This window comes from Gracilinanus agilis, chromosome 4 (genome assembly GCF_016433145.1).
Source record: "Gracilinanus agilis isolate LMUSP501 chromosome 4, AgileGrace, whole genome shotgun sequence".
Lineage (NCBI taxonomy): Eukaryota > Metazoa > Chordata > Mammalia > Didelphimorphia > Didelphidae > Gracilinanus > Gracilinanus agilis.
The window spans coordinates 171,770,701-171,786,007 of record NC_058133.1 but is presented as its reverse complement, the minus strand read 5'-3'; the positions used below and the strand labels follow the sequence as shown (position 1 = coordinate 171,786,007).

The following is a 15,307-nucleotide window of genomic DNA, read 5'->3' as shown; positions in this document are numbered from 1 at the left end:
CGTATGTCTGTGTAACACTGGATTTGGATCTTGTATTTAGCTGCCAGAAGTGACTGTGATGAAGTAGGAGAGATAAACTGATAGATTGGCTGCCAGAAAGATGTTGGGAATCAATCAGATAAACAGGGCAGAGAAATAGCTTGCTGTTTTCTAGTGATAATAAACCAGTGGCCTCTGGTCCCTGCATTTTTAAATGTAATTGCTGTGGTAATAATCTCCAAAATAAGCAAATGAAAAAACATCCTGGGAGGTTTTTTAATTGCGATCGAGATATCCTTTTCCCTGTTGCAATAAAAAATGCATCTTAAGGAGGTGGGTATTTTTTTTTAAATGTGTTTTACTTCTTGGAATGCCTACTTAAGTAAACAAATGAAAATTAAAAAGGAAACTATTTTCCCAGGAATTTATTCCCCCTCTTCTGCCTTCCTAATAGGTTTAGCTATTTAATTTGGTGAAATATCTACATAGTTACATGTGCCAGCCCTACAAGATAACTACTTATATGGGATAAAAAAAAAAAAACCAAACAGGTTTTGAGATCAAACTTTATTATTATTGGTGTCTGGTTAAGACATCATGCTTGTTTTAATATCTTCTCAGATGCTTTTCACTTGGAAGATTTTAAAAATTTTCAACTCTACTGCAGATTTCCTGGTTTTAGTTTTCCGGGCTGGAGAGTTTACTTCTAGGATTATCATTATGACCTTTTAAAAGGATTCCATTCTATTTCTTATTTCCTCACAATCTATTGCTTCACATTCACTTAAGACTTGAAGGCCTACTATGAATTCCAAGACCTCTCTGTTACTGCTGATAGGTAGTAACTTGTAACATATGTGTTATAGCAATTAAAAGGAAAGCCATGAGAGTCATTTAGAGTTCCCATGGAGTCAGTTGTACAGAATGAGAGTCTGGGACTATGTATTGTATCTTCTGATGGGTAACTTTCTTTTGACTCTCAGAAATCTGGCTATAAATATGTTAGCATCTTATATATAGGCTAGTCACTCTATAGTAAAGATAGTTTTAGCTTCAGGGAGAGTAAGGATGAGGTCCATACTTTTAATTATATATAACAATGATTTTCTCTAAGGAAGATCTTCTTTCTTATTGTAGATTATAAGGCATTAGTTAACCATGCATCATCGTCCTCCTATTGGAGGTAGGCTGACGCTGATTTCATTTTGCTATGGAGCCCTTCCTACCTGACCTTTTAAAGATTCTCCATTGATATCGATGAGGTGGACAAAACTAATCATAAAACGATGAAGGGAATGTTGCTTCCACACATTGATCCATTTGAAATGAACTGCAGGACAATAAGTCTTTCTAATGGACTTCTGTTCTCTGCTATAACCCTAGCCACCTTTTTAAAAGATATATAAATATGAAGGGGTTAACATGAATTTAGTCATGCTCTTGCTACTGGGTTGTGTCTTATTGATTGTAGTTTTAGAGCTGTCACTGTGCCATTCAGAATTCCTACAGTGCCCTTTTAAAGCCAGTGCTTGGAGATGATGAATAAATCAGTTTGCTTTCTTATCTCTTCTAGCTCCTTCGAGAACTCATAGAACGGAAGACCAGTTCCTTGGATCCTAATGATCAGGTGGCCATGGGCAGGTAAAAAGTTAGATATGCCTTCTTCATCCATAGAAGCTTGTGTAACATTTTTTCTTTTGAGCTGCTCTAGAGACAAACAGAAAGTCAGGGAGACAGATAAACAAGCAGACACAGACACACACACACTCTCTCTCTCTCTGGCAATGATTGTTCTAAATTATAAAGCTCAAGTACCCTAATAGAAGCCATAGAGACAAAACATCAGAAAATGTTGTATGCAACCCAGGGCTCTGTTTTTCCTTTGGGAATTTGTAAAGAGGGCACAAAATGTGCATATGTAGTCTCTTTTTGTTGTTGGTTATTAAAATGGCCCTCTTCTGATTTCAGCTGTGATCCTTTTTACCTGCTTACTTACCAAAGGGTAAAGAGCAGCCACTCTGATTAAGTGCTGCCTGCTGTCAAAATTTGGCCTCATGTCACAACAGGTCCCTTGCTCCTAGTCAAATCTGCTTTGTTAAGGCTACCCTAATGTGAGACCTCCACCTCTCCCTGAAAGATTCGGCACAATTAGAAATTGGAACGCAGCAACATTGCCCAGATGTCAGACTAGAATGTAAAGTAGAGAGGGAGGCTCTTGTGTGTGTGTGTCTGCTTCATCCTGTGGTTGGGAAAAAAGGGGGGGGCATTTAGAGTGCTGCCTAATGAATAGTATACATTTAAATAGCCATGAGCCATGATTTGAAAAAGCATAAAAGGAAACAAAAGCTAGGAAAGCCAGAATGGGATTCTGGGCAGAACAGCATTTGGGGAAAGCCAAAGAATGCAGTGCAAAATTTGTGTTGATGAAATAATTTTATTCAAGTAAAATATTACTTGAATTTTAGGGTAATGTGTCATGGTTTTTTGTGTATGTCTGGAATATTATGGAGAACTATTCACTATAAATTTAACATGATAGAGCAAAATTGCATTTAAGTGGTGATTATATTATACATTTATCTGACTTTACAATAAAATAGATTATGGTAATTAAGATTATATTAAGATTGCAGTAATTGGATTTTGCTAGATTTTTTTCTGATGTTGAGTTTTCATTGTGTAAATCAGGTAAAATGACTAGCTTATTTTTTCTTTCTTTTTTTAAACATTTGTTCCCACCAGCAATTTATAAAAACTTTCTCAGCTAACTACGCTTTACTTGAAAAATTAACCCTTTAATGCCATTTTCCCCAAAGAAAATGGCCACAGAAACAAATTTATTATTTCCTCAATTTTGTCTCCTTTTTTAGGTAGACAGTTTTAAAATGGTGAATTTGATATTTAAAATTAAAAATAGTTGTGTATGAACAAAAGAAAACTTAAATTTAAAGCATATCTGCAGTTAAATCAGTTAGAGGTAGCAACAATATATATTTTTCAATTTTACATGTTCAAGAATACAGCATGTCTTCTAAAAGGCATCCCTTCTAGGTTGACGTGTTTTTCTAAACCTGGAAAATTTAGCCCTTGTGACAACTGCTCCATATAATACATCGTTAACCAAATTTGCCAAAGAAGTTCATAGTTTGCCTTTTTTTTTAAACATTTGCAAAAGTGTTTCTCAATAAATTAGTCACTTTGGCCACCAACTGTCATGAAGAACAAGTTGATGGGTTGATTTCTTTCTGCAGGGTTATTAGTTATTATTCTATATACAACAATTTCTATTTGTGCTGGTACCTAACCTTTGCTTGTGGCTATTCCAGGCAGTGGTTGGCTATCCAGAAGTTACGAAGTAAAATTCACAAGAAAGTCGATAGAAAAGCCAGCAAAGGGAGGAAACTCCGGTGAGTTGTAAATTTCGAATCTTAAAACATTGTGTTATATCTTTCTCTTCTCTATGTTTTTGCCATTATGTTTGTTGTGGTTGTACTGATAACTCTTGTACAGTGATGATAAGGAAAATAGTCAAGGCTTTTTGCTACTTTCTATATAAATGTTTACATCTCTACCTTGTGTGACTTATTCCTCTAGATCTGAAGTGGTCATAGCAATTCCTGACACTTTATCATCACATTACATGTATAGAGAAGATAAGGGTTAAGTGTTTCACAGAAAGACAATAGCAAAATATTGTCTTTGGGTTTTTTTTAATGCAATTAATAGCATATTAGAGTGCATTTATTCTGTCATCTTCCTGAGAATAGTATGTTCAGTGCTTAGTGGAAGAGTATAGGTCTTGGAGCTAGGAAGACCTGATTTTAAATTCTATTTAAGATACTTATTAGAAATAACTCTTAGCAAGCTGTTTTACCTCTCTGTGCCTTGGGTTTCTCATTTGTAAAATGAAGACTTAGTGGTCTCTATGGCCTAGGCTCTAAATCAGGAATGCTTAATCTAGAGTCCACGAACTTATTTTTTTGTTTACATGTTGATAACTATATTTTAGTGTAATTGGTTTCTTTTGAAATTCTATGTATTTTATTTTGTGCATTTAGAAACATTTTCCTGAGAAGAGGTTCATAGGTCTCACCAGACTGCTGCCAAAACAGTCCAGGACACAAAAATGGTTAGAAACCCCTGTTCTTAGTCTATGATCATCTGGTTATTGACCTAGCTTCCTTGGATTCTTCCTTCCTTCCTTCCTTCCTTCCTTCCTTCCTTCCTTCCTTTTTTTTTTAAAACTCTTACCTTCCATCTTGGAATCAATACTGTATATTGGTTCCAAGGCAGAAGAGTGGCAAGGGCTAGGCACTGGAGATCAAGTTTGACTTGACCAGGGTCACACAGCTAGGAAGTGTCTGAGGTTAGATTTGAACCTAGGACCTCCCCGTCTCTAAGCCTGTCTCTCAATCCACTGAGCCACTCATCTGCCCCTTGGATTCTTATTTCTATGTGTTTACACAATATGTTAACAAAACATTTTCAATTAAAGGACCATGATGGCTATAACATTGTACTTTAATGCATGGAACATGTGTGATGAATTTTTTTAATCCCCTTCATTTAGTGTTTTTAAGGAAAAGTAGAAATTGTAGTCTTCAGGTCATCACTTTAAAGGGATTGTAACAGAAAGAAGGACCAAGAGCAAGAATTGGAATGGTTAGATTTTTCAAATCAAATATTTCCAGAAAATGTGTTTTTCATCATAGATATAAATAGACCCAAGCTCAGAAGAAGCCACATATAATTCAGTAGGTCCTTTAAGCAAAGGTATAGTCATAGTGTTTTGGAAGGACTTTGAGAAGCTAGCCAGTCCAATTTCCCTACCTTAAGGGAGCAGCTACCCATTGACAAGCGTGAATCCATTCATTATCTTTTTAAACAGCTCCAGAGGAGATTTAATAACTGTTCTCTAGAACTGATATAGTATCTAACAATTCACCATTAAGAAAACAATCTCTTTATCTAACCTAAATCCTTCTTGTTATAGTTCTTTCTTCAGAGGAGTTAGAAAGTAATTGTCATCTCCTTAAAGATGATTAATCAACTAGTCAAAAATTGACTATTCACCTACTATGTACTAGGCATTAGAATACACAAAGATGAAACAATCCCTTCTCTCAGAAGGTTTCTATTCAAGGGGGAGGGAGGGAGGTGCATGTGTATGAGTAAAAATAGAATAAAAGTATACAGAAAAATGCAAAATAAATATAAGGTAGGTAGTAAGGGCACTAGATAGAGGTAGTAGTACCTGAGCTGCCCCTTGAAGAAAATTAGGGATTCTATGAGGTGGAAGAGAAAGGGAGAGCATTCCGGGCACAAAGGTAGGAGATGGAGTGTTGTGTATAAGAGCAAAGACAAGGTCAGTTTGGTTGAACCACATGTAGATGGAAGAATAATAACATATAATATAACAAAGCTGGAAAGATAGGTTGGGACCAAGTTTTGAAGGGCTTTCAAAGCCAAACAGAGGAATTCGTATCTGGATTCTGGAAATAATGGGGAACCACTAGAGTTTGAGTAGGGCAGTGAAATGAGTGGGAAAGGTAACATGTTCTCTTTTGGACATCTTGAATTTGAGAAGTCTGTGGTAATGTGAGCTGGAAGTTGGGAAGGAATGGAACTAGATGTATCTCTCTGTGAGGCATTGGCTTAGAGATTGCAAAGGGCTGAGGAGTGAGTGAAGGGTAAAGAAGTAGAAGCAACAAATGTAAAAAATCTTTTCCAACAATTTGGCTGAGAAGGGAGAGGGTATTTGGGGTGACTTCTCAGTCATTCAGCATTCTCTTCTCTAGGCTACCTGAGGAATTCAGAACTTTATTACATATTCCAGAAACTCAGTCAACAGGCATCTATTAAGTACTACGTGCCAGGTCCTGAGCTAAGCTCAAGGAATACAAATAAATACAAGCAGAAAGAAGGATAGTCTTTGCCCTCAAGGAAATGATGGGAAGACAACTTATAAACGAAAGCTGAAAAGGAGTAGAGTGTCTTAGTAAGGACAAATCGTGGAGAGGTCTGAATTGAAGCTTGGTGAGAAGGCTAGTCTGGGTACCCCTTCTTAAATGGAGGCCCTGCGAGAGCCATTCAGACAGAGGCCACAAGGTGTCAGTTTTCAGGACTGAAGTAATCTTCCATGGTGAAGAATTTTCAGGGGTATGATGGAGGAGTTTAGATTGTAGCTAGGTGAAAAATGAAGGCTTTGAATAGTGTTGAGTTCACATTATCTAGTGGTTCTGTGGTTTTTATACTCCTGCTTTTTCTCTGTAATACTGTACTCCTAATAGTAACATTTTATTTCAAATTTGTGGTTAAAATTTCTTTTAAGGTAACATCTTGTTATATTGTAGTTGTTGAGTCATTTGGTGAGAGTTAGGGTTACCTGTTAGATAGTCTGTGTGTGCCACAGATATCCATGTAATCTCAAAAGAGCTAGAGGAACTCCCATCATGTTGGGTGGATCCTAGGCAGATTTATGGGTGTCACAAGATGAAATGGTGTGGATGAGTAGAAATCTGTTCATAGATTTGTCAGAATAGTGAAGCATACTGTAATTGTACATGATAAGCTGCTTATATTCTTGAATTTAGACAATTTGTTGGGTTTTCACTATGTGATCACTAAAAAATAGGAAAATGTATTGCCTTTTTCTCTCCCCACCCCACAAACCATTGTGGGTTTTTTTTTTGTTTTTTTTTTTTTGCAATTTAAAAAAATATCAGCCCAGATTTTTGTTGTAAGCTCCTTGAGAACAAAGACTGTGGCGTCTTCTTCTTAAGGATCACATCCCTCCTGTGGCCTGCTAGAATTCCCTGTCTACCTTAGTTCACCTATAAATGTTTGGGATAATGCTCATCAAGAAATGAGAAATGTCTGTAGCTGTAATCAAAGCCTTGGCAGAGAATTGTAAATGAAAATCAGAGAAGTCACTTCAGCAGCATGGCAGAGAGTTTAGCAGAGGTGTACAATCTCCTGAGTCTCACAAATCATAGTAAATTCATCAGCCTATTTCTCAGTTTGAAAGGAAGGAGATGTGGTTTCTGTCAGTGGCAGCTGCTTTTTTCATATTAGTCTTCTTAAGCTGTTCATTAGATTACAAAGAAGGAGATGTACAGGCTGTTCCTCATGCCTAGAATGTTTGGAGAAGTTCACATCTCTTCCTTCAGGGTCCATCTTAAGGTCCATCTGTCCAAGGAGCTTTGCGGAAGTATCTCTTTCTGGATGGATTCTGCCCTTTCACAAGTTTCTTCTAGTTCTTTGTCTGAACCACATCTTTCCCCTCATCATAGTTGTCCTTATATTTTAGTTATTTCTGTATCTCTCCTGTTTCCAGATAGAATGTGAATTTCTTAAAGGCTCAAACTCCTCCACCCCTACAATAGTGTTTTGCAGCATGGTACTTAGTGGATGTTATTAGATCAAAATCAAGACAACTTTTGCTGATAAAACATTTTGCTAGTAATTGAAACTTTGTTTTTATAAGAGATTCATATTCTTTAGAAAGTAGATCTTATCTTTTTTCTGGTAAGATTGATTACTATTTGGGGGTACTTTCTAAATATTTTCTGAGGCTGAGAAACCTCAGAGATTAACCGTTTAGGTTTATAAGGTACTTGTGGAATTGCTACAGAAACTTGCAGTAGATTAGCCTACTTCAAGTGAAAATTTTAGCATTCCATTTTTTTTACTAGCTTTTCATTTTTTTTTTGTTACCAATGTTACCTCTTGACTTAATGCAATAACTGTAGCAATTTTGCAATATCTTTCATTGCTCCCTTTGATATATGTTACTTCTGATTATTTGATTGTTTCAGTTGGAGTCTTTAAGAAGCTCACATTCTATCGGGAAATAAGAGACATACAGAGATAACTATATTACAGGGGCAAATATGATGAGAGAAAAGATTGAGTTCATACAGAGAGCTAGGAGAAACCTGAAAAGGTGCAGATCCCATCTAGAGAGGGACACTTTCCCAAAGGTTCCATGGACAGGTGAACCCCAAGTTGGACCCTGAAGGAAGAGGAAAATTTCAATAGGCTAAGATGTGAACTTCCCCAAAATGATGTTTGCTTTGAACACTTTCTTTTTTGAGTAAATTTAAAAACTAGTATTTCTTCTCTTTGATATTTCCATGTTTTAAAAGAAAATTTTAAAGTTTACCTTCCATGTTAAAATCAATATTGTGTATTGTTTCCAAGGCAGAAGAGCAATAAGGGCTGGGCAGTGAGGATTAAGTGACTTGCCCAGGGTCACACAGCTGGGAAGTATTTAAGGCCATGATATTTCCATTTCTGGTTTTATTTTTTTGTTTGTTTGGTTTTTTTGAAGCAAGATCTTCAGCTCTATAATCTTGACTAGTATTCACCATAGTCTTTTGATTTCTAATCAGTAAAGTATATACCTTGAATTGTTCTTCCAGGTGTTGGTGCCATTACTCATGTTCTCACCCAGTTACCCTTGTAACCAACCTATTTGGGCAGTTCCACCTGAATAGGATCAGAACCATCCAGTAATAGACTTTCTATGTCAGGCTAACCCATCTGTGCAGGAACTACAACCTGACTTCATCTTAGTACTGTACTTTAAGGGGCCAAGATTATATAAAAGTGTTTTTTTTTAAAAAATTAACAAACTTCTATTCTAGAATGAAGTGAAACCCTTAAAAGTATAAATTGATGTCAGAATAGATATCAGAAAAATTCTAGTTTCATTCATGGTTTGTAATGGTTTTGTTTTGTAGGAAGCTGTTTAAATTTTGAGTTTGAATGGGGTCATGCAGAAGGTCAGTGGAATCAATAGGGTCAAACTTGGCATAAAAATACAGAGATGCTAGCAATAACTTCTTAAAGACAGGAAGAATTACTTTGTTGCCTGGCAACACTGAAAATTATTGACTGTCAATATTTTTTCTGTCAATCTCATGTAAGTGGATCTTGTCATGATTGACTTTTCAATCAAAAATCCTAGCAATATTATGAGAGGATTACTCTCAAGTCTTTACTAATAACATCTCAGAAATCATTTTGTCCAACCCCATACCCAAAGCAAAAGTCTCTAATAGTGCTGGTGAGATCATCGAATTTCCCTTTGATTCCTTTCAGGAACAGGGAACTTACTACTTATTGAAGTAGCACCTTCTATTTTTGTTTAGCCCTAATTGTTAGGAAATTTTTTATTTCTCTTCCTCTTTTTTCCCTTCCCTTCCTCCTCACTTTTCACTTACATGCATTAATCCTTAGGAGCCTAGGAGAACAAGACTAACTCCCTGTCCACATGACAACTCTTCAAATATTTAAAGACTGTACACACAATATATCCTCCCCTCAAGGTCCTCTTCTTGAATTTGAAATTACTTCAAATGATCATCTTATGACATCGTTTCTAGCTCTCATTCTTCTAGTAACTGTTCGGGATGTGCCTCATTATGTCAGAATCACTTCTTGAAAAGCCCATAATTTTCAAGATGTGATCTGCCCATGGGCAGGGTACAGTTGAAGTATCACTTTCCTTGTTATGGACACTGTTTTCTGTTAATGAAGTGCCACGTTCCCCTCTTTTTTTAAAACCCTTTTTTTAAACCCTTACCTTCTGCCTTAGTATCAGTTCTAAGAAAGAAGGGCAACAATGGCTAGGCAGTCAGGGTTAAGTGACTTTCCTAGGATCACATAGCTAGCAAGTATCTGAGGTCATATTTGAACCCCTTCGGACTCTAGACCTGGTAATCTATCCACTAGGCTCGTCATCTGATATTTCTCTTAATATAGTTGATAATCCCAGTTCTGAACTAAAGGCCTAGAGGTTGTTTAATTCTCAGCATAAAATCTGGCAGGTTGTCAGCCTGGAAAGTTTTCCAATATGGGCTCAGTACCAGGCTAACTAAATTCAGAGAGACCCGTCAATAGATTTTTGGCCACTAGCTCATGAATTTTCCGTGGTAAATCACAAAACTCTGTACAGAGACTACTGATGCTACTGACAAATACACTTCTGACAAAAGAGAAGGAGGGCTTTAATTTGAATTTGTTACCTTCTTGCTTGATTTTTGAAAGTCAAGACAATTGCCCCTTTCCCAGTGATCGCAGATCAAATGGACATTGACCTGTCATTAGTTATCACTCTTGGATCTAGTCATTAAGCCAGTTCTGAAAAGTCTGCTACCTTAGGCAGAGCCATGATGTCAGAGTTAGTAGGAAGTACAGTGAACTTCTTCCTCTTCTTCCTATCCCCATTCCTCCCAAGACAACCATATCTGGAAAATGCAACATTCTTTAAAAGTTTATTTATTTATTTATTTTGGCTATTTCCCCATGATTCCATGATTCATGTTCTTTCCTTCCCCTCCTCCCACCCTCCCACCCCCATAGCCAACAAGCAGTCAGTTCCACTGGATTTTACATGTGTCATTGATCCAGACCTATTTCCATATTATTAATATTTGTACTAAAGTGATTGTTTAGAGTCTACATCCCCAGTCATATCCCCATCGAGCCATGTGATCAAGCAGTTATTTTTCTTCTGTGTTTCTACTCCCACAGTTCTTTCTTTGGATGTGGATAACATTCTTTCTCATAAATCCTTTCAGAATAGTCCTGGATCATTGCATTGCTGCTAGTACAGAAGTCCATTACATTAGATTTTACCACAGTGTATCTGTCTCTGTGTACAATGTTCTACTCCTTTCACTTTGCATCAATTCCTGGAGGTCATTCATTCCAGTTCACATGGAATTCCTCTAGTTCATTGTTACTTTTAGCACAATAGTCTTCCAACAGATACCACAATTTGGTCAGCTATTCCCCAATCAAAGGACATTCCCTCATTTTCCAATTTTTTTGCCACCACAAAGAGTGAGGCTATAACTATTTTTGTATAAGTCTTTTCCCTTATTATCTCTTTAGGATATAAAGCCAGCTGTGGTATGGCTGGATCAGAGAGCAGGCAGTCTTTTAGCACCCTTTGGGCATAGTTCCAAATTGCCTTCCAAAATGGTTGGATCATTTCACAACTCCACCAGCAATGCATTAATGTTCCAATTTTGCCACATCCCCTCCAACATTTATTAACTTTCCTTTGCTGTTATATTAGCCAATCTGCTAGGTGTGAGGTGGTATCTCAGTTGTTTTGATTTGCATTTCTCTAATTATAAGAAATTTAGAATACTTTTTCATGTGCTTATTGATAGTTTTGATTTCTTTATCTGAAAATTGCCTATTCGTGTGACTTGTCCATTTATCTATTGGGGAATGGCTTGCTTTTTTGTACAATTGATTTAGCTCCTTATAAATATGAGTAATTAGACCTTTGTCAGAAGTTTTTGTTATAAAGATTTTTTCCCAATTTGTTGCTTCTCTTCTAATTCTGGTTGCATTGGTTTTGTTTGTTCAAAACCTTTTTAATTTAATGTAATAAAAATTATTCATTTTACATTTTGTAATATTCTTTATCTCTTGCTTGGTCTTAAAATCTTTCCTTTCCTATAGATTTGACAGGTATACTATTCTATGATCACCTAATGTACTTATAGTTTCCTTCTTTATATTTAAGTCATTCACCCATTCTGAATTTATCTTGGTGTAGGGTGTGAGATGTTGATCTAAACCTAATCTCTCCCATACTGTTTTCCAATTTTCCCAGCAGTTTTTGTCAAATATTGTGTTTTTGTCCCAAAAGCTGGAATCTTTGGGTTTATCGTACACTATCTTGCTGAGGTCATTTACCCCAAGTCTATTCCACTGATCCTCCCTTCTGTCTTTTAGCCAATACCATATTGTTTTAATGACAATTGCTTTACAGTACAGTTTAAGATCTGGTACATATAAGTAATAGGAATATAGACAGTCTTCAGATAACTACGGATGGAGACTGAATTGGTCAAAGGTGGAAAAAATATACACACACATACACACACACACAGAGTTGGGTACAAAAATATATTTCAACAGGGAAGTAGAAGAGAAAAGGAGAATTGAAAGGCATATTGAGGGAGATATTAATCTTAAGCAAAACAAGCTCTAAGGGATATACAAAAATAACTTTTTACAATAACAGAGAATTGAAAACTGGACAGGGGGCTATCAACTAGAGAGTAGCTAAAGAAATTATGGCATACGAATGTAATGGAAAACTATTGTTCTGTAAGAAGTGATTAAAGGGATAGTTTCAAAGAAACCCATGAAGACTTGTATAAACTGATGCAGAAGAAAGTGGGCAAAACCAGGAAAACACTTTATACAGTAATCATAATATGATAAAGACAAACAACCTTGAAAAACTTAGGAACTCTGATCAGTATAATGACCAATTGATTCCAGAGTTTTCAATAATGAAACATACTACCCTTTTTTTGAGAAAGAGGTGAAAGATTCAGAGTAGAAAATGAGACTTCTTTTTTCTTTGAAATTGCTAGCGTAGTAATTTGTGTTGCTTTACTTAACTATTACATGTTTGTAACAAGGATTTTATTTTTTCTTTATTTCTCATCAGGATGGGGAATAGAGGGAGAAAGGGAGTGAAGGTGAAGTTGGATTTTTGTTGATTAAAAAAATTAATTCAAAAAGTTGAAAAGAATTACCTCTCCATCGTATCCATAATGATATCACAGGAGACTTTTGTGTCAAGTATCTTGTTGAAATCTAGATACGTAATATTTACAATGCTCCTCAAACCTACCAATCCAATATGAGATTAATTTGGCATAATTCATTCTTAGTGAATGCACACTTACTTGTAGTGATGACCATTTTCCTTTTTTCTAAGTGCTCACAAACTGTATCTATAATAATGTGTTCTACATTTCTCACTCCTTGGCCAGGAAATGAAACCAGGCTTGTCAATCTTTAGTTTGAAGAATCCACATTCATTTTCCTTTTTGGAAAACTGGAACATTTGCTCATCTCCTATTCTGCAGCATTGCTGTGGTTTTCCTCATTTTTTTTCAAATATCACCAATGGTGATGGGGCCAAGAGTCTTATCAATAAGTTCTTTCAGTCTTCATCTTCTTTACTTGAGCAAATAAATTAATTCTCTGGCCTGCCCTTTGTACTGATCTCATGACTCGAACTCGTTGAGATTTGCTTATTATTCTCTTGGATTCTCATTTATCTTAAGTTTTGGATTCTCTGGAGTTATTAACCATTTTTGTTTGGTCCTTGGTAGAAAAAATAGAAGTAAAATGAGAATTGAACCATGCTGCTACCTTCTGTTGGGCACCATTGGTCTAATCAACCTAGGTCTTTGTTTTTCCTCTTGCCCTGAGAGCTGCTTTGTTTTGGAAAAAAAAAAATCATCCCTTTTTGTTATCCTTAATGTTTATGACAAATCCTAGTTTATTCTAAGATTTAAACTCCCTGATATTCTGAGTGGACCATATTATTTTTTATATGCCCTTTCTTCTACCTTCCCTATTTCCATCTTCTTTTGGTGCTTTTCTTCAATCTGCATTTATTGATATTTCCTGTATAACCATGTTGATGCTTTAGAAATCATTCCCTTTTCTTCCTTATCAGAATTTTATTCTTGGAAAAACCTTGTACTTTTCATTGGATTTAACTTTGTGTCTCTCCTAGTTTGCAATCCTTACGAACTAGTGGAATGATAAGGAGACAGTGTAGCATTTTGTGGATATTTAGAACTTCCTTTTTGATCTCCTTTCTCAATTAAATGTTATGATTAAAAGATATTTAAAATATTTTTTCAGTGGATAAAAGGTTCTATTATTTTGGAGAGTTTTCTTTATATGCTTTTTATATGCTTTTCAGGGAAACATGACTTTTGAGTGACTAGCTGAAAGCTGTCCTCACAGGGATATGTTCATTTGATAGATAGGTAGAGCATTCACTAAGTGCTTGCTGTGTTCCAGACACTGGGGATAAAACTATAAGCAAGCAAGACAATTCCTGTTTTTGAGAAGCTTATATTCTAGTGGGAGAAGGTAGCACATAAATGGGAGCTAGAAGTTGTGAGACAAGGTGGGCACATAGAATACAGCTCACTGTGAAGCAAGGTAGAAGCTTGGCTCCAGGCCAAGACTTATTTATCTAAGGCTAATTCTCAGGGATTCCAGGTTCCAATGAATAAGAAGTAAGGATGGTGGCTAGAATAAAGGGAACATGGTTTGGAGACAGTATCTAGGAAGTGAAGTAGAGGCTTAGTTTTGAACAAAATGAGGCAGAAACTCAGAGTGAAGTCCAAGTTTTTAGTAGGGAGAAGGTAGGGTTGGTGGGCAGGTGGACATGGTTCAGAGCTGCTGGCCAGAAATCCATTTGGAGAATGTATTTGTATTTGTCTTGCATTATTAATTGCTTAGTTAGACTATCATGTGTATTCAGAATTTTTTACAGGTAATCATGTATTTGCTTTGGCTCCTTCATTAGTGTCCCAGTAAATTTCACCATATCCATCCCTCTTTTTTTTTTATATCCCACAAAGATCCCTCTTGAGGAACCAAGAGCATAACCCAGTTTTTCTTCTGCTCCCAAATTTTTAAGGGTAGACGTAATGATAGGTTATTTCTTCATGATACTGACCCCAGTGGAGCTAGAGCCCAGGTGGTATTTCGGAACTCTTTGCTTTTGCTAAACCAGCCAGCCCTGCTGGTGAGTGTGGTATGGATCAGTAAATAGGCACCCTCATTGTTGATTGTGCTAAGAATGATCCAGATGTGGGGAAAGGGCGAAATGGGACCGTCTTCTTCAAGGATTAAGATATATACTGCTCAGGGACATAAGTGGAGCTACTTTTGGGGGACTGTGGTAGAAATGGATTTGTTCTTGTTGAACCACTGTCGTTTATAACATGCTGTTATCAGACTTTCCCCCTGCAGTGTTATGGAAAAAGGGGGCAATTATAGTTGTGAATAATAAGTGGCTGTCAGTTATCTCCTATTCTACTGCAGAGCCATCTGGTCCCATGATCAGTACTAGAGTCTCATAGCTCATGTAATGTGTTTCCTTTTCTATGTTAATAGTTACTAATGTGCTGCCTGTTTGCTTCCTGTTTTATTTAGGTATCATGTCCTTAGCAAGCTGCTGAGCTTCATGGCACCTATTGACCACACTACAATGAATGATGATGCCAGGTGAGTAATAGATTAATTATGTGTCTCAAATGGCTTCATGACAGCCTGATATTGACCTGTTCTACAGCCTGTCGCCCTCTCCATTTCTTCTTATCAGTTAACCATTTGTCATTGCATCATAGCATGATTCCTTGCGTCACAGCTCTTCATGCTGAGCGCTCATTCCTGTAATTACTCTAAAACTAACTTGGGAATTTTCATAAATCTGGGCTGCCTCTGAGAGTTTTGTCCACCCATTCTAGAACCA

General features: G+C 36.5%; 1 protein-coding gene across 1 annotated transcript in view; it reads left to right on the top strand.

Annotated features, from left to right (window-relative positions):
• The window catches only part of AATF (apoptosis antagonizing transcription factor), an 81,191-nt gene extending 66,127 nt beyond the window's left edge, over positions 1–15,064 (top strand). Inside the window, exons 9-11 of the mRNA XM_044673507.1 lie at positions 1,553–1,620; positions 3,306–3,386; positions 14,989–15,064. Of these exons, the coding sequence (XP_044529442.1) occupies positions 1,553–1,620; positions 3,306–3,386; positions 14,989–15,064 (225 nt within the window). The remainder of the gene's footprint in view (positions 1–1,552; positions 1,621–3,305; positions 3,387–14,988) is intronic.
• Positions 15,065–15,307: the final 243 nt, after the last annotated feature.